This window comes from Camellia sinensis, chromosome 12, assembly GCF_055761805.1.
Source record: "Camellia sinensis isolate YWXY chromosome 12, ASM5576180v1, whole genome shotgun sequence".
NCBI lineage: Eukaryota > Viridiplantae > Streptophyta > Magnoliopsida > Ericales > Theaceae > Camellia > Camellia sinensis.
This window is the reverse complement of record NC_138972.1, coordinates 143,843,211-143,862,869: the sequence shown is the minus strand read 5'-3', so window position 1 is coordinate 143,862,869 and position 19,659 is coordinate 143,843,211. Positions and strand designations below refer to the sequence as shown.

The 19,659-nt window shown below is 45.6% G+C and overlaps 1 protein-coding gene across 1 annotated transcript; it reads left to right on the top strand.

Annotated features, from left to right (window-relative positions):
• Positions 1-1,741: 1,741 nt before the first annotated feature.
• LOC114259662 (uncharacterized) lies at positions 1,742-3,219 on the top strand. Its single transcript, XM_028199686.2, has 3 exons — positions 1,742-2,289; positions 2,375-2,473; positions 2,745-3,219. Exons 1-3 carry the CDS (start codon positions 2,191-2,193, stop codon positions 3,060-3,062), a joined length of 516 nt encoding a protein of 171 aa, XP_028055487.2. The 5' UTR covers positions 1,742-2,190; the 3' UTR covers positions 3,063-3,219.
• Positions 3,220-19,659: the final 16,440 nt, after the last annotated feature.

Below are 19,659 nucleotides of genomic sequence, written 5' to 3'. Positions count from 1 at the left end.
TTTCCAACACTTTGAACCGATTGGAATTTGTTTTCGGTGCTTGTTCTCGCACTTTCACCATTCTAGGGTTGTTTCTCACGAGTTTCTCTCGAGGTTAGTACACTTTTTCCAGCTTTGACTTTTTCTTCCATTTTCCACCCTTTGGGGCTGACTTTTGGTTGACTTTTCACATTTTTGTCCATTTTGCAGGTTTTTGCTAATCTTTTCCTCCTCTTCGAGATGGTGGACGATATGCCACAGGGCGGGGCTCCCCTGGAGATGGATGTCGACCCCGACTTCGAGCCTTTGTCGCTTAGCATTAGGCCGTTCGACCCGGCGACTTACGAGCCTGCAGTACACGTGCTGCCTCCAGATAGCTTGCGTCAGTTCAGGAGCTTTGCACGGGGCGCTCCTGTAGACCTCCTGCTACGCGAGTTGGAGTCTCATTTATCCTTTGGTGCTGCCGAGGTATGCTCTTTCTCTCTTCTTTTCTGCATTATAGGCCTTACATCTCGGATAGCCGACACTGCCCTTTATCTGATCATCACAAGCACATTTGTAGACCACATGCTTAACTCACCATGAGCGCACCCATACATGATATCTATGTCAGTTTGAACTTATGCACACACACTGCATTTTTCTCAGTTCTGGACGCATCCAAGCACTACATTTCTGACATTGCTTCGCATCTATTTGTCTTGAATACAGGGAGATGCCCATGCCTTCCGGGGGTATGGGAACATTGCGGCTTGAGGCTGGTACCTGGAGCTACCTGATGAGGTGCGCCATATTGTTGATGAGGCCGATTTCGGCATTTTTTGTATGGGACTTTCACGCCTCACTGCTAGTAGGCCGCTTCTGGGCGCACTGGTGGAGAGATGGTGGGACACCACCGATTCTCTTCATTTTTCCACGGCTGGGGAGATGACGATGACTCCCTTCGATTTCTCCATGCTGACTGGCATTGGAGTAGGGGGTGATCTGATCCCCTTCGACGCTGATATGGGTGAGTGGGACGCTGCCCAGATCTTTCTGCTCGGTACCCGGCCGTCTCTCTCTTGACCAGGTTTTGTGAGGTACTCCTGGTTCGAGGACCAGTTTAGAGGGTAGACTCCGACGACTCTCGAGGAGGCGGAGCAGTATGCCAGAGGATTCTTGATGTTCATGTTGGGCATTATTCTCTTTGCCGACCGGGCAAATACAGTTGGCCTTTATGTGCTAAGCGCGTTGGTGGATGTCACCTGCATCCAGCGCTTTGACTGGGGTGGCGCAGGCCTGGCCACACTGTATGGCTATATGAGCTTATCGTCTCGCCGCAGCGGACATCTGCTGGGAGGTTACTGGCGAGCCTGGGAGGTACACTTTCCCTTTCTGCTTTACAGTTCTACTTTCAACTATCTGTACACTACATACACTACACAATACACTGCACACCATTCTCTGATTTCTACTTTATCTGCCTACGGCCTTACTGATAAGCATGCTCATTATTGCCCCGTTACATTCTGCAGCTGTGGGTATACGCCTACTTCCCTAGGCTTGCTCCGGAGCCAGAGATAGAGATGCCGCCTGTCGTCCCGTACTCTCATAAGTACGACAAGAGGTGTGAGCAGAGGCCTCGGGGGACCTTCTTGTTCTTTCGGAGGTACTTTGACACTGTCGCCGCAGCTGAGGTATTTCTAACCTTTATAGTTCATCTAAGCTTCGCTTTGCATTGTACTTTCAATATCAGATAACAAACTGTATATCTTGTCATTTGCAGATCACTTGGCAGCCCTGGGCTGTATTGTTTGATGTAGTGCGGGACCAGTACGCAGGTGCTTGAGAGACCGCTCGGTTTCGGGTTCTGCTTGACGGTCCGGTCTGCCGAGCCTGGTATTTAGGCGAGCGCTTCCTGCGATAGACCCTCGGCTTGCCTGAGTCGGTAGTCCCGATACCACATCCGACGCACATGAGATACACAGAGAGGTACACCCCTCAGGAGATGATCGATTTCACGATCGGCTGGGATGCAGATTTTTTCAGAGATGAGGGAGACTAAGCAACCTTCATCCAGACCTATCTGATGTGGCCTCTGGCCAGTACCCGGCGAGCTGATAGAGAGAGAGCTGCAGCACCCGCAACAGGGGCGGGAGTGTCGAGGCCAACTCAGGCCCGCGACAGAGGCTCCAGAGGGGATGGAGAGCAGAGTGGCCAGATCTGCCCACTATGATGACATGTCGAGGGCAGACTGGAGAGACTTACCAGATTCCTATCGCTCCTCCCCCAGCTGACCACGAGTTTGTCGGCATTCGAGGCTCGGCTCTAGTATGTGACATACTTTGCATTCTGTACAGTCATTTCATTTCATTTGATATCCCGCAGAATACTAATCACTTCAACACTTTTATAGGCTTCTATCGAGTACACTAGACAGGCTCTGGAGCTGTCTACTTCAGTGATGGGGATGCTGCAGAGGAGCATGGACCTGCTGGGCATTTATGGCATCCTAGTTAGTTCTTTCAACTTTAGTCCCAAAACTCTGCGTAATTGATGTAACTCATACATTGCTCACAGCATTTATACCCTGTACTCATACATTGTTCATGCCAACCACACACTGCTCACGGCATTCATACATTGTACTTGCACACTGCTCACGGCAACCACACCTTGTAATCATCCACTGCTCACGGCAATCACACACTGCTCACGGCATTCATAAACTGTACTCAATTCCATATTCAGCTTCACTGATGCATTTGCCAATTTGTTCTTTTTAGGCCCCATTTCAGATACCAGCCGCAACGGGTGCTCCAGCGGGACCATCTGCACCTGCCCGAGGAGGAGAGAGAGTGGGGCGAGGGATTTCAGTGCGCAACCGTAGCAGGGCTGGGCGTACTCAGTCTGGGAGCAGCTCACGGAGGCCTGTCTCGGACGATGACGAGTCTGATGAGGAGACAGTGAGCCCGCAGTTAGAGTCCTCTGAGGATGGAGATGAGACCGGCGGCAGCTCAGGTTTAGATTCAGACGGCGGAGCTGACGGCGATGAGCCTGGACCTTCGTCTAGGAAGAGGACGAGGAGTGACTCACGCTCTTGAGGCGCCGGTCCCGATTCAGATGCTGCTCTTTTATTTCCATTTCTTTGTTTTTCTTTTTGCTTTATTTTCCTTTATACTAGGAGTTTTTGCACATTGTACTGGGTTAGGCAGATTTATGTTCTTCAAAACTTTGTACTTTTGCAAATGATGGAATGAAAACAGCTTTTTTTCTTTGAAGTGTTGCATACATCGCATCGTATCGCACCATACCACATGTGAATGAGATGAATTTTGTTTGAAAATTACACACTCGAATTGCATTGATCAAATAGTGAACCAACTAACAAAAAAGAGGGAACAAAACAACTCGATAAACAAAACAACGAACTTGACATATCAACCAAGTGTAAACACAACTCGATAAGCAAGACAAGAAAACAAAATACAACTCGATAAACAACTGTACAACAACTCGATAAACAAATAGTACAACTCGAGGGTCAAACTGAGGTAACACAGGTGTGATTTTGCAAGATCATCATCGAAAGGCCTCTTAAAGTGGAACTAGTCACCAGATATCCCGATACTCAACGCATGGATAGGTCAGAGAACAGGGGGAGAGGCCATCGGCCATGATAAGAGGCCATCGGCCATGGTTAGTGACCATCAGCCCAAAAAGAGAGACAATCAGCCAAAAAGATGGCCAGTCGACCATGATCAGTGGTCGGTCGGCCAACAATGGCAGGGACCTCCAGAATGTTGACACCTGTCTTCCACTCAAAGCCTTATCTTCTACAAAAGTCCCAGCTTCGTAGTTTCTTCAGTTCACTACTATTTTTGCTTAAAATGGAGGCATTTCTTGTTCAAAATCTCTCAAATTGGATGGCCAACTTGGATGGCTCGGAAAAGCTGAATTTCCGAAGCTTCGGGATAAATGCACTATTTAGGCTGAGCCGCACTCCGCTGCATTTTCCGTTCCTCCATGCCGTGGCAAGATGTTGGAATGTGGTCACTTATGTTTTCAGCTTTGGCGGACAAGAGATGTGCCCCACTCTTGAAGACTTCCGAGCTTTGATGGAGTTCGACCGTGAGGAAGAGATCTTGCCCCAATTCCGTTTCGGTCACATCCAAGCCCTAGGACGGATGTGCGGGCTTACTTCTCATGACGCTCGGTCCTTGATTCATGACGGAGAATTGGACATCCCTAGCTTGGTTCATTGATTTTCTGATGCCGGTGATCGCGGTGACCATCATTGGCAGGGTTTTCGGCGACATGCGCTCTGCTTGTGCGTGTTGTCTCATTTCTTGCTTGCACCCGGCTCCGGAGGATTCAGCGTTCGGTTGATTGAGGTTGCCCAGGGTTTAAAAGAGGGCAAGAGCTGCATTGCAATGACGCTAGTTGAAACACTGATAGGCTTGGATGCTATTCATCGTCGAGAGACGACTAGATTCGCGGGGAGTCCACTACTATTGCAGGTAATGTTTCCCTTCTTCCTCACATATATATCCCTCACATCACTCGGCCTTCAGGCTCGATTTTTCTCTCAAATCCCTTTTCTCACTTTTCTCTCAACTTACACCTCTCTATTCTTTAGTCTCTCATTTTTCATCCCTCCCCAGATATGGTTAATGGATAAGTTGAAGGTTGTGGACTCATGCCCAGCATATTCAGCACGCAGCTATTTCTTCCGACAGTAACTAGTCAATGCCCCTGATGAGGAATGGTGGCGCGAGTGGATGTGCAGTCTGTCCGTCGTTGATATTGCCTGGCGCTGCCCTTGGCTCAATCTACCGGCGATGAGTTACAGCATGTCCCGCCAACCCGGAATTCAATTGATCGGCCTGACTCAGAGTGTCTTTTATTTTCCGTTCCGATTCCGGTGCCAATTTGGCCATGATCAGACCTGTCCAGAAGGAGAGATAGAGTACCCTGCTGCATTTCTGGTTCGAGGCTCACATCTAGCTTGGTATGACGCAGCATGGAGGGCAAGAGAACTTCTGGCCCCCGCTCCCACTTTTAGTTGTATCCTTTTTTATGAGTGCATAGTTTGGCTGAATGAAGAGGCACAGGCCGGGCCTACCTTACCATCGGAGGCTTCCACGAGCTCTGGGAGGGGGCGTAGGAACACCTGATTTGATTATGCCCCAAATTTATTGCTTTATCAGTACTTTCAAGTTTTCTTTATGAATGTAATAAAAAGTAACTTCAATTTGTATTCAAGAGTAGGAGAACTCTGTCTTGAAATCAACATAATTGAAGGTTGTGGGTACTGAAAATTTTTCGTTTGGTCCAAAAATGGTCTAAGTTGTAAAAAGATTAATTTGAGCAAAATCAACTTTTATTAAAACTTTTCAAAACCATTTTTGATATGGATCAGAACTGGACACGCTCGAGATCTGCCACTGAGATGCACAACCCCGGATCCTATCCACTGGTAAGTTGCCCCTAGTCTGAACAACACTGCACTGGAGATCACAACCGAGCTCTTAAATGTAGAATAGACAAAGATGACCACGCTGATTACATGGACAAAGTTGATTTGGAGGTGTTTATGGCTGGACTTCAGAATGAAGTTGCCTACGTATCCCAAAGATGGGAATCAAGCCTTACGTAGTTCGGTCCGGGTTCACTCGTGTATTAACGCTCTCCTTTTGCGCTATAACTTTTGCCAAGGCTACCGTTTCTGGGTTTTCAACCTTGCGAGCTCAGTTTTTCTCATTTCAAATTTTTTATGCTCTAACTTTTGCCTAGGTTGTCCTTTCGGGTTTTTGACCAAGCGAGCCACTCAGGGGTGATATTTCTTCAACTTGTCCATGTTGATCGGTTGGGAGAACTCTAGGCCGTCTAGGTCCATCAAAACAACAGCTCCACTTGACCAGATTGACTTGATGATATAAGGGCCAGTCCCATTAGGTCTAAACTTGCCCCTAGGGTCGTGGATGGGAGCTTAGTTGTCTTTAAGCACAAGATCCCCTTCTTTCAAATTCTTGGACTTAACCTTCTTGTTGAAAGCCCTAGCAATTCTCCGTTGATATCCCTGAACATGGTACAGTGCTTTCAGTCGAGTTCTTCGAACCTGCTTTGCTGTCAATCTGCCTCGGTTATCTGACACTCAGCCAGTACCCGTAACGACGGCACCTCAATTTCGATGGGCAACATAGCCTCCATTCAATAAACCAAAGAATACGGAGTTGTGCCAGTAAAAGTTTGAATCGAAGTCCAGAAGCCCCACAGAGCAAATGACAGCTTATCTGGCCAGTCCCGGTAGGTTTCCACCATTTTCTGCAGAATGTGCTTGGTGTTCTTGTTGGCGGCCTCAACAGTTCCATTGGTTTGCGGCCGATGTGTAGATGACTTATGAAAAGCCACGTTATATTTCTCCAACAAGTCGATCACCTCCTTCTTGAAGTGGGAACCATTGTCCGAAATAATCTCATTCGGGACCCCGTAGCGACAGATGATGTTGTTCCTGATGAACTTAGCAACATGAGATGCTTTCAACACCGCGTAAGATTGGGCCTCAACCCACTTCGTCAAGTAGTCTATCGCTACGAGAATGTACTCATGCCTATTTGACCCCTTCGGAGTGACAGCTCCAATTACATTAATTCCCCAAACTGAAAACGACCACGGCGAAGTCATGTTGTACAACTTTGACGGCGGAATGTTCATGCGGTTTGCATGGATCTAACATTTGTGGCATCGCCGAACAAAGCCAATACAATCCTCCTCCATGGTTGACCAGTAATAACCCTATCTGAGAATTTTTCTAGCTAACATCACCCCGTTCGTATGCGCTCCGCACTCTTCTCCATGAATGGCCTCCATCAGGCACTTGGATTCTTTAGCATCAACACATAGTTTATGCATCCCGAGATGACCCCTCTTGTACAGTTTACCCCCGCAGATGATGAACTGAGCAGCCATTTTTTGAATTGTCCTCTTATCCTTGGCATTTGCCCCTAGTGGATACGTCTCCTTCTCCAAGAAGTTCCAAATGTCATCATACCAGGGATTCTCATCTTATACTTCATTTATGGCAGCAATCAGCTCATAAGCCGGCACATATCTCTGTTCAATGATGATCGGACACATCCGGACTCCAAAAGGGATGTCTATCATGGAAGATAGAGTTGATAAAGCGTCAGTGAACCTGTTGTTCTCTCTTAACAGATGCGTGAATTTTAACTTCTCAAACCTGGGGATCAACACGTCTAGGGTTTGATGATAGACTTTCATCCTTTCTTCCTTAACCTTCCAGTCTCCTTTTGCTTGAGACACAACCAGGTTCGAGTCCCCAATGACGTCCAACCTTTTTGCCCCTAGTTCCAAGGCAGCTTCTAAACCAGCGATACACGCCTCATATTCTGCTTCGTTGTTTGATACTTTGAACCGGAGTTTGAACGCTAAGGGTATGTGGGAATTATCGGGTGCTATCAGCAACACTCTTATCCCATATCAGTACTGATTAGACGCTCCGTCAAAGTACATAGTCCAAATCTCTTCTTCGACATGCAGAATGGCCTCATCCGGGAACATATACTCATCTGCTTCATCCCCTTCCACTGGGTGATTGGCTAGGAACTTCACTACCGCTCTCCCTTTCACAGACTTGCGAGTCATATGTTTCAGATCAAATTCAGAAAGTAGAAGCAACCAACGAGCTAGCCTACCCGTAAGTGCCGGTTTCTTAAAAAGATATTTGATGGGATCTAGTCTTGAAACCAGAATTACAGAATGAGCTAACAGGTAGTGCCGCAGTTTCCTGGTAGCCCATACCAAGGCCAGACAAGCCTTCTCGAGTGGAGTGTAACGGGTCTCATATTCCAGCATCTTCTTGCTCAGGTAATAGATGGCCTTCTCCACTTTGTCCTCAGACTCTTGTGCAAGCATGCAGCCCATTGTCGTGTTGGTTACTGACAGATACAAAATCAACAACTTCCCTGGTTCTGGCGGTGACAACACAAGCGGATTCTGTAAATATTGCTTGATCTGTTCGAAAGCAGCTTGGCATCGGCCGTCCCACTAGAACTTTTTCCCTTTCTTCAGGAGGCCAAAAAGTGGTTCACAAGTCAAGGTTAATTTTGCAATAAACCGTCTTATGAATTGCACTTTACCTAGAAAGCCTCGCACCGCTTTTTCTGTCTTTGGTGGGGGCATTTCTAAGATGACCTTGATTTTGGAAGGGTCGACTTCAATACCTCTTTGTGTAATCAAGAACCCCAGCATCTTCCCTGTTGTAACACCAAACGTACATTTCTGAGGATTCAGCCGCAGCCTGTATTCTCTGATCCGTTGGAACAATTTCTGCAAGGCGGTGTAGTGGTCCTCTCTTTCCTTGGATTTGACAATCATATCGTCCACATACACCTCAATCTCTTTGTGGATCATGTCATGCAAAATTGTGGTCGCAGCCCGTTGATAAGTAGCCCCAGCATTCTTCAGCCTAAACGGCATCACCCTATAATAGTAAGTTCCCCACGGGGTAGTGAAAGCAGTCTTCTCTCTGTCTTCGGGTGCCATCAAAATCTGGTTGTAGCCTGAAAAGCCATCCATGAACGAGAGCAGCGCATGCCCGGCAGTGAAGTCCACTAATTCATCGATATGCGGTAGAGGAAAGTCGTCCTTCGGACTGGCTTTGTTCAAATCCCTGAATTCCACACATACCCGAATTCTGCCGTCCTTCTTTGGCACCGAAACTATGTTGGCCAACTAAGTAGGATATTCTGATACCAACAAGAACCCTGCATCAATTTGCTTGGTGACCTCTTCTTTGATCTTGAGAGCCTAGTCTGGGCGTATTCTTCGAAGCTTCTGCTTAACAGGTCGGGCCTCTGGGTCAAGAGGGATCCGATGCTGTATAATTTCAGGATCGATTCCAGGCATGTCTTCGTAGGACCACGCGAAAATATTTTTGAAATCTTTTAACAAAGCGACTAAGTACTTGCGTTCCTCCGAAGACAACGTGGACTCGATCTGGACCAGCAGCGGATCCTCCTCAGTACCCACGTTAATTGTGGTGATTTCATCAACCAAAGGTTTTTCAAATCTCTCTTGCTCTTGTTCAATTAAGCGTTGCAAAACCGGAGGAATTTCTTCCTCGTCGTTTTCATCAAAGTTTTGAAAGTCCTGATTAATGCAATAAATTAAAGGCACAGAAAAATACTCAGAAGCAACTGCCATACCATTCTCATTGATAACATCCAGATCGCCTGGTTCCTCTGTTACAACAGACTCAAAGGAAAAAGAAAAAGACGACCTAGACAGGACTGCGGTATCTGGGTTATCATCCCCAAGAATGCCGGACTCAGACTCAGATGAGCTGGAACCTGATTTCGACTCCACAAACTCGGTGGAATTAGGTTCCTGCTCACTACCTAACCCGGAATTACCAAAAACAAAAGTCTCATTATACAGCCACATTAGGGGAGGTGCGATGGATGCATCCAGGATGTTTGAAGTTGGGTCCACAGCTGCTCCATTCCCGACCATGGAAACTGAGAGGTCGTCCCCTAAGCACTCTTGTGCGATCTGCGGATCCGAGAGTAGACAAGCCAGTGCTACCCCTATTTCAATCTCTGTGCTCTCGACGCCTTCCTTCTTACACTGCTTAGTCTCAGCTGATAGGTCTGTCTGCTCTTCGGCAACATCATCCCCGGATAACTATAGGTCGAAGAAGATCTCGAACCCGAGCAAGTGTCGCTTCTCTGAATTCAGCCATGGCTCTGGGAAGCCGCAGAATGGGAAGTCTTCTCCCTCCCGGACAAAGCGTCCGTTCAGGGTACCTTGGATAGGTCGGTGCACTAACTCATAATGCTTCCCGGCCTGCTTTGCCTTGGCTCTTCCAACCATTTCTTTCCTTTTCCTCGCCCAATCCTCTTTGGTAGGCTGATAACCTAGACCAAAGGCATATGGGTTGTGCGGCACTTCGGCCAATGCTGCGACGCCCTTCCGGCCACTACGTCCTAGTCCCATCCCGGGCATGTGTTGAAGCTTGTTCATAAGATAGACAGATTGTGCACTGACGTATAGCCCCTCATCAACAGCTAGTATGTTCTGTACAACCCGATCCTTAGCTAGGGTGAACCCCGACAAAGATATATCCTCTGCGCCATGTTCAATCTCCAAGACTGGCGTAGAAACCTCTGGCAGCGTATGAATCGAAGAATTCCCAAAAATAGTGGCCACTACTTTCCCGTTAAGGTACTTCAGCATCTGGTGCAGGGTGGAAGAAACAACCTTCACTTGGTGCAGCCACGGCCTCCCAAGGAACAGGTTGAAGGTAGTTGGAACATCCAAGACGTGAAACTCAATGTCATGCTCTCCGGGGCCAATCTTGGTCCGGATCTGTACAGTCCCCATCACCTCTCTGCTAGTATTATCATAAGCCCGTATCACCTGGGCTGTGGGTACAAAATCCACGGGCTTCAACCCGATAGCATATGCCGTTCTTACCGGACATACATTGATTGTGGATCCTGTGTCAACTAGCACCACCGGTATCCATTTTTCTCTGCACTCCACCGAGATGTAGAGAGGTTTGTTATGATTTGAGCCCTCAGGCGGCAACTCCTCATTAGTGAAGGTCAACGTCGGGGAAACTCCTCCTGGAAAAACCAACCTTACCAGTTGTTCGGGCGTGGTGTCAATTGAGAGTTTGGCTTTATCCATAGCTAATAAAACAGCCTGTCTGTGAACTCTTGAGGCCATAAGCAGTCCCCAGATGGAGATGTCTGCTTGAATCTTCTTAAGCTGCTTCAGTACAGCTTCTTTCTCCAGCAGTTTTTCTTTCTGCTTCTCCGCCTCCTTGTCTTTTCTGGATGCCTCCGGCTGGTCCAGATGTGGGGGTTTGAAGTGCCGCCTGCTCCGAGTCATCTGATCCACTTCCTCGGTATACCATGTATCATCTGGTAAATCTCGACCCCAATCCTGGTCAGTGTAGGCTAGACGCAAATCATCGTCTTCCCACCATGTGCCCTCAACAACTGACAGACAACTTTTTGGTCCCTTTGTAACCGTTTTAGTGCTCGCAGCACATTCCGCACGCTCAGGCACCTTGGCTTTTCTAGCCCTATTATCATCATCTACCTTCTCTTGTTCAAACCGCCTCAGTGTAGCTTCTTGTTCAACATCCGCTATATACACTTCGTTCTAATTCTGAGCAAAATTCTTTGCACTGGTGCTCTTCGGCGATACCTCCTGATTCCCGACCCTTCCAGCTGCTGTAGATCCTCTGATTTCTGACTGCCCCTGTTCTGGCTGCTGCTCTTCAACAACATCTGGCTCGTCGCTAAGCCACCCTGTAACCTCTGCTGATCCAGTGAAGTCAAACTAGTTGATGCTCGCATCTCCTGGATCTTTCTCATCAAAGAATTGAAGATCATCGATATCTCCCTCTAATTCTGCCAAGTCCTCAAACCATTGATTGGGCCCATCTCCCTGAACCATGCTGATTTCTGCCCCTACTGGCAACTCTACCCTCGGCTTATACTGATCTGCTGGTATGATGTAACCACTCGGGTTATATGCAAAGCTCCTAGATTTCTCAGACTCTGACTCATTATTCCCATCTTCTCCCAAGGTCTCGCCAGTTCTATCTCCAATGGTCACCGCCACTGGTTTAGGTTGGGTTTGGGAGATGCTCATCATGCACAAGTCTGTACTGTCAGGGATGAACACCTCCGGCTTGGGTAGATGGGAAGGGGTGATGTATATGCTTGGGTCATATGGAATGGCCATGGCTTGGATCAGGTTGATGTGTTTGGGTGGTGGGGCTTGGTTATGTCGTGGGAGGGATTTGTGGTGACATTGGGCTTTAGGGGAGGCGCTATCACCTTGTTGTCAATGAGTTCCTGGATCTCATGACGGAGTCTGAAGCATTGGTCGGTGTCATGACCATGCTGCTGGTGAAAGGCGCAGTATTTGGCTGGGTTGTGGGAAGCAGGAAGGGGATTGGGTAATGGGCGAGATTCCAGAGGTTTCAGATGTCCCTTCTTGATTAGGACCTTCAAGGCCGCGGAAAGAGGCATGTATAATGGGGTAAAAACCCTCTGGCCGCGGGGTGGGTATTTGGCAGGTTGTGGGGTAGTTCCGGATGCACTGGCAAAAGGGTTGGCAGTCTTGGGTGTGGTGGTGACCATGCTAACATCAGAAGGTCGTGCAGTCGCACTGCTACTTGTAGCTGCATTTGATCCTTGAGCAAAAACTCTCTTGGGCTGCTCCCTCTCCTGGTCAATCAGACCCTGTTTCATGGCGTCCTCAATCTGTACCCTAATCTCATGCAGGTCAGCAAAAGTAGGGAGGGGTTAGACGATCATTTTCTGCATCAGCTTAGGTTGGAGGTTGCGCACAACCGTCCGAATTTGATCTTTCTTCGCAGGCCTAGTGGTCATCATCGAGGCTTTAGCCCTCTAACGGGTTACAAAATCGGAGAAGCTCTCCTTCGGCTCTTGTCTGGTTGTCTCAAGATCTCGAGTGGTAATCTCGATCTGTGTATTGTAGGAGTATTGAGCTACAAAGGCCTCAGCCATCTCCTCCCAACTTCTCTTGACAGAGTCCTCCAGCTTAGCGTACCAGATGACCGCGATACCTGACAGGGTCCGGCCAAAGAGGGAAAGAGCTTTTGCAGTCTGGAGAGGCCCATTGCCCGTAGGATATCCGAGAACAACCGTAGATGTACCATGGGGTCTCTAGAACCATCAAAACGGTCTATGTGTGGCATCTTGAACCGATCTGGCAGAGTCACCGCTGAATCAGTATAGCCATTCTCTATGTCTGGAATGGAACTAACACCCTGAGCTTTTTTGAACAACTTCTCAAGCCTACTCATCTTCAGGGCAGTAGGGTCCATCTCAGACTCAAAAGGTGTATCTGTTGAGCCAGCTGGGGTTTTCGAGATCTGCGGTGGAGCTGGAGGCGGAGCCTGCCCTGCCGGGTCGTCCGTATCTTCTTGGACGTTGATCACATCCTCGACTATCGGAACTCTAGGTGGGGGAGGAGATGGATGCGAAGCAGATGCTTCGGCTTGCTGCTGTAGCCTGGCGATTAGCTCTGCCTGTTGGGCCACTACCTCTACTTGGCAGGCGGCCACTTCTGCTTGGCGGGCAGCATCCCGCTGTATGGCTTGCATAGTTTCCTGGAATTGACGCATCATTGCCTCCATGTCGGCCATACTGGACTGATCTGGCTGAACAACTGGTATAGCCCTCTCTGCCGAGAAAACGGAACCCTGAATTCGACTACTCACTGGTGGGGTAGACCAAGACCGCTGTTCTGATAATCACTATTCTGGTGAGCTGCGTCTAACTGACCTTCTCCTATTAACCGGGGTAAGGTAAACAACACTGCTTGTCCTCTACCAGATGCGGATCGCTGAAGTCTGCGACCTCTAACCCAGAGTGCTTGGGGGATATCTGCCTGGTTAGATGCAATTGTACTAAACTACCTAGCAAAAAGATAAATAAAGCATAATAAAAAAATAACTCAAAAAACGGACAGTATAACGGCTTAAAAAAGAGCAACACGTAGTTGGTACTTTGTGAGCTGAACACACTGTTCTCAAACACCGATCACTGCCCCCCAAAATCACTGCCTCAAATCTGATACCCTCAGGTAGAACTGATTCTCAAAACACTGATGCCCTCAAGCCTGATACCTAGACTTGCAAACTGATACATGCATTCCTGTAGAGACACACTCTAAAAGCACATAACAAGCAAGTGAGAGCCAAACACCCCTATGGTGGGGTAGGGTTTCCCTGTCCTAGTTTTGTCAGGAACTAGGGGTTCACTACGCAAGCAAACGGTTTCAAACAACCTACAATTGGGCGAGCAACCTGTCCTAGTTTGGAATGGTCTCTATGGATTCCGATATGCACTAGGTCGAATGGTCAAAAAGGGTGCCCCTGTAAAACCGGGGTTTGTGTGCCCATTGTGGCAGAGCCCGTAACCGGTTAGCCTTATGGCACGCTTTTCCAAGCAAGCCTTCGGCAAACTGTTCAGGAATAGCAGATGGCAAACACGGTGTCCTAGGCGCACCAATGCAAATGCAATGCAAAGAGACACATAAATGTAGACAAAACAACATATCATGAATCCGAGTCAAGTTCTCTAAATCCCCAACAGAGTCGCCAGAAACTGTAGCTCGCCCATTTCCGACCCCGCCTTTTGGAGAGGACGAAGATAGGCCTTCTACAGTTCGGACTCCTATCACGGTTCTGAATCTAATCCCACAAAGTGCAATGTGAGATTGATAAATCACTAAAGAGTCCAAATCCGGCAATTTGTTTTGAAAAATCATTTTTTAAGTTTGAAAAGTGCCAAACATGGACTGCTTTGCCAGATTTTAGAGTCGCTACCTAAATATTTATTTCTGGAAATTTAGGAAACCTTGACTCGTGCCTAAAGGCCACAGATCCGTCGTCACTAAAGTTGCCTAGGCTCGGGAACTTAGATACAAGCGGGAAAGGTCATCAAATGAAAGTACCCCCACTCGCCCGATCCAGAGGATCGACTTCTACTAACATGATATGTTATTTTGAAAACACATGTGTTCTTATTCCGGTTTATAAGTTAGTCTTTATTATGTGATGTACGCAACATACAAGTATAGATCAAGTCGTAGGAATTGGAACAAATTCAACTCGCGATTGACCTCAAAATGATGTGAATTTGCCACTCTCAAGTGTGCTTAGGAAAAAGAGATTTTGCCACCGCAGTTGGCTTTCAGAAAAAGGGTTTGCCACCGCAGTGGGCTTAGTAAAACATGGTTTTGCCACCTCAGTGGGCTTTGAGAAAATGGTTTGCCACCGCAGTGGGCTTAGTAAAAACATGGTTTTGCCACCTCAGTGGACTTTCGGAAAATGGTTTGGTTGAATTTGTCCCAATCCAAACAAAAGACCTCCATCCACAGGCATTCATCCAGTTATATCACATAAGCACATAGCCTCATAGTAGATATGCTAGCACTCACACTCATGCAGGGATGCTAAAGCGTAAAACATACCTAGTACTCCAAGCCAAAACAGAAACTAGTTAGTAATCATGCATGATCCTAGTTCACGTTAAAATGCCTAATGCAATGCATGCAAAATGCAACTAAAATAGGCTCAGCTATTCTAAGATGGCATGTGAAAATGCAACAATGAGCACGTATTCAAGTAGGAATTGAAATACAATGCGACTAGTATGATGTGCCGAGCCCAGTGCATGCAAAACGAATGCATGGATGCAAACATGAAGTATGCTAATTGAAATATGCCCTAATCTAACTAACAACAATAGTTAAATAAAAGGGGAAAAGAAAGACATGCATCACACACACGCACACTTATTACAACACTCGCGTCCACACGGGACGGATTAAAGTCCAATGTCCATGAAAAAATACTAATTATTACAGTCCCAAAAGAATAATTATTACAAATTAACTCAACAAACTGAATTACATAACCCAGAAAAACAAGATGTTGCAGCTCTGCCTTGGATCGGTGAAAGATGTATGTTTGATTGCGTCTTGCGAGGATCCACCATTGTGCCTCACATTGCCTCTGTTTGCATTGTTTTTTATCTCTAAAAACAAGTGCAGACCTCCAGGACACTCCTGCTCCACCTCAGGGAGAAATGGGGAGGTGGTCGGCCAAGAGGAATGGCCATCGACCATCTCTGAGCAACAAAAGGTGGCCGGTCGGCCTTCTATGTGGTCGGTCGGCCACTCCTCTTTGCCGGATCTGCTTTTTGCTGCAATAGAGCACTAACAGAGGCACAATAGCATATTCTCAAGGAAATGTATGTACGACCACACCCTTCATCATGGTTAAGACTCACAGGAGTGTGGTGCTCGACTCTTGGGCCACCAATCACGCATCTCAATGCATGATGGCCAAAGAGGTCGACTTGCATCAATTGATAGAAAAATGAGTGTATGCAAACAATACATGAGACTCAACAAGTTGGCCACCTTATCATGCCTAATCAAAGGTGTCAACAACCTAAAGAACACAGAGCATGCATGCACAATGCAATGCAACAAGCATGCCACAACATGCGATGCAACAAGCTACCACATGCGACAACATATTAAACATATGCCATGCAAGCACCATGAGCATGTCATATTATGCAAACCGTGAACTATTCAACAAGCATGCAACAATGTCATGTGATCAAGGATGCCTCAAAACAGTCCCTAAGCATGCCATAACAATGCCAAAAACATTCTTAAACACAAGTAATACATGCTAGAATGAAAGGGTAAAATGTCAAGTAGGCCAATAAGCATGATTTACACTACAAGTGCAAGAAGCAAATGAGGGATGCTCTAACCAACCCAAGACAGAGCTATAGCATGGCAAAACATGGACAAAATCTTCTCAGAGCTAAGCCAAAATATGCTAGAATGATGGTCTAAACACATGATACATATTAAGGCTAGAGAGAGGATTGCACTACAAGTACATGGAGCATGCAAGAGGTGTCCGAACCAATGCAAAATAGAGTTATGACATGCCAAAATACTACCAAAAACATGCTGAAGAGGAGCCAAATCATGCTAGAGAAACATGTCACTTTGGTGAGCCTCAAGTAGGATTACACTACAAGTATTAGAAGCATGCAAGGGGTGACCAAACCAAGCAAAAATAGGGTCAAGGCAGGTCTAAAAAGTCACAAAAACATGCTCAAACAAGGGCTCAAGAAGATGGAAACACATGCTCATTTGGTGAGCCATTAACACAAACCGGCAAAAGCAAGGGAGGGGGTACAACCCCCACCCATTTGGGACCTCAAAACCCCATCCCCACCACTGAAATTCCTCTGGAATTCAGTAGTTAAAGGGCCAAGAAAAGACCAGCTCGGAGGTCAACAAAAGTGGCCCAAAACAAGGCAAAGTAAAGCTTAAAAGGGGATAGATCACCCCCAACACCAAAATGACCTCAAACAAACATGTTAGGGACTTAAAAACAAGACTTTTTTTTAGTTGAGAGGTAAGTCTAAAACAGCATGCAAATATGGCAAAACAAGCTATGAAAACAAGGCTTAAAAGAGGTCAAAAGCTCACCCTTAAAGCACAGCAGCAACTTTGGGACCAAAAAAGGCTTCAAACCACCCCAAAAATCACCTCCAAGGACCTCAGCTCAATAAAGGGGGTAAAGAACTAGGTGTTTGTGTGCAAAAGTGCAAAGAAAATGTACTTTTGAGCACAAACAAGCCCTAAACCTTAGAGGGAGGCAGAAAATGTAAAGAGAGAGAGAGAGAGAGAGATTTTTTTGCTCAAAGTTCTATATCTCTTTTGTGTTATGTGAGAGAGCTTGATTGATATAGATATGTATTAATCTGTAGCTCCTCAGAACACCCACGTCCAGGTATGGGCTAGGGTATGGCCTAGAATGACAGCTATGCCAGCTGTCTACAGAGATATCTGTTAAAAGCCACACTTGGCCGACCGGCCATCAAAGTGGCCGACCGGCAGTCAAACTGGCCGGCCGGCCATCACATTTGGCCGATTGAACAAGCAAGGTGGCCGGTGGGCAGGAGGCTTGGCCGATGGGCGGGAGGTTTGGTCGACAGGCCATCTCCTTCCCTCAGAAACACATCCACAAGCTCTTGGTCTGCAACCAAGCACAAAACAGAGAAGTTAAGAGATTCTAAGGCAAGGCGCGCAGCCAAGACTTTTCGAAACTCAAAACAAACACAAGCATGGATAATCATCGCGTGTTCAAACGATGACGTCCAAGCCTTGAAGCTGGTCAAAAATGGGGTGTCTACAATTGGGTATCTGGTATTTTGCTTCAAAATTAGAAAATCTAACCTACTCAAGTTTTGCATAATGATGTGTCAATGACATGAAATTACAAGGACAATAGCAAGTGTTTATAGACATTCTATTTGTATATAATTACTCGAATTTTGTTTTGCTATAAGAGCCACAAAACTATGAAAACAAATTTTTATCTTATTTGTGCATGGGTGGAGAGAAGTCAACCGCTTGCTCAAATTCAAGGGAAAAAGTAAGAAATTAACATTGACACATTAGTGAAGAGAACAAGGCAAGTAACGTTGGTAATATGTAGTATAAATAAAAATAAAGTAAAATAATATTGATGATATGATTAATTGTACGTGTTAGGTTTTAGAAATTAACCAAAAGCAAGAATTAATATTATCCATAATGTTGGCCTTAATCAGCTCATATGTTGGAGTAACTCTCCTAAATAATTACTATATAATAATAGTACATTTGTGTTTGTGTGTGTGTGTGTATGTGTGTGTCCCAGGATTGAATGGAGAAAAAGACTCTTCAGATCCATAGAAGTGTCCCCATTGTCTTCTCACAAACATGCAAGTATTCAACACCATCAACCCATCCTGAAGCCTTTATATATTACCCAATTCCCAATCCCCATTTTGGCACTATAGTCTCTCTCTTTCTCCCTCTCATAACCAAGCTTTTGCATGGCTTCATATTGCGAAGAAGAGAATTGCAATGAGAGTAATAGTGGGGTGTTGTTGACATGGGTGGACCTTTGGGTGATAGTTTCATCAAATGGACATGGCAAAGGTAAAGGCAAAGGCAAAAGCAAAAGCAAGGGCAAAGATGGTACTAACCATAATAAATCGATCCTTAGAGGACTCACGGGTTATGGCCCGACCTAGTGAGGTCTTGGCTATTGTGGGTCCTTCTGGTTGTGGCAAGTCCACTCTTCTTGATGCCTTCTCTGGTATTCCCTACTTCTGTTTTCTTATTTACTTATTTTTTTCTTCATCTTAATCTTCTTCTTTTTTTTCACAATGCTATGTATTTAAATAAAAATAAAAATCTAAAACTTTTTGAGAATTTAAAATGTGGAGCTTGAATTTATTATGAATGTAACTCACGCCACATTAAATTTAACATTTGATTTGTATCAATTAAAAATAATTTTAAGTTTTAAATGTGCGAAACATTTTTCAAAATAAAATCTTGTGTTACTAACACAAGTTTAGTTGTCACCAAAACTACCAATCACTAGAAGTGGAGGTGGGCTAGGTTCAGGCCTAATACATAATAACATTGAAATAATTTCTCAAACTCGAGATTCGGCCTATACTTTATTCTTAAGCTTGTTTGAAAAAAAATTAAAAAATTTATGTTTATAACTAATATTGGGTGAAATTTTAAATAATTTGAGTACCTACTTAATGGTTAGTAATTTAAATTTTATAACTAATATTTTTACATGACTAATAATACATAACTTATGTTTCTAAAAAATTTAAAGTTAATGTAACATACACGAAATATGTATATATATATATATTATGTAATATAGTTTGTAACTAGATTGGACATTTTTTTTTTTGATCGGAAGAAATATTTCATTTAAGAAAGTCAAACAACACTTATAAGAGTCCATCTAACCCAAAATTTATACCAAACAACGTGAAAATAAAGCAAGAAGCACTAAGGAAGAAAGCTATGAAAATATTCAGACGTATATTTTGTGCTCGTGCTCGTACTACGAAGCAGAGCCGATCATAAAAGTTTGGCAATAGAGCATGTCCGAGATAAATCATAGATCCCAATCACAATGAGGGCAAGCTTAACAAATCTGCACATATGGACTCTAAGAAACCAAAAACCCAGAAACAGCAAACAAATGGTAGAAAAAAGAAAAGACAA

Excerpts from the sequence above, each read along its gene's own strand:
- LOC114259662 (XM_028199686.2), top strand. The coding sequence starts at position 2,191 with ATGATGACATGTCGAGGGCAGACTGGAGAGACTTACCAGATTCCTATC. Across the intron at positions 2,290-2,374 it reads GCATTCGAGGCTCGGCTCTA|GCTTCTATCGAGTACACTAG; the intron begins GTATGTGACATA and ends ACACTTTTATAG. Across the intron at positions 2,474-2,744 it reads TGGGCATTTATGGCATCCTA|GCCCCATTTCAGATACCAGC; the intron begins GTTAGTTCTTTC and ends TGTTCTTTTTAG.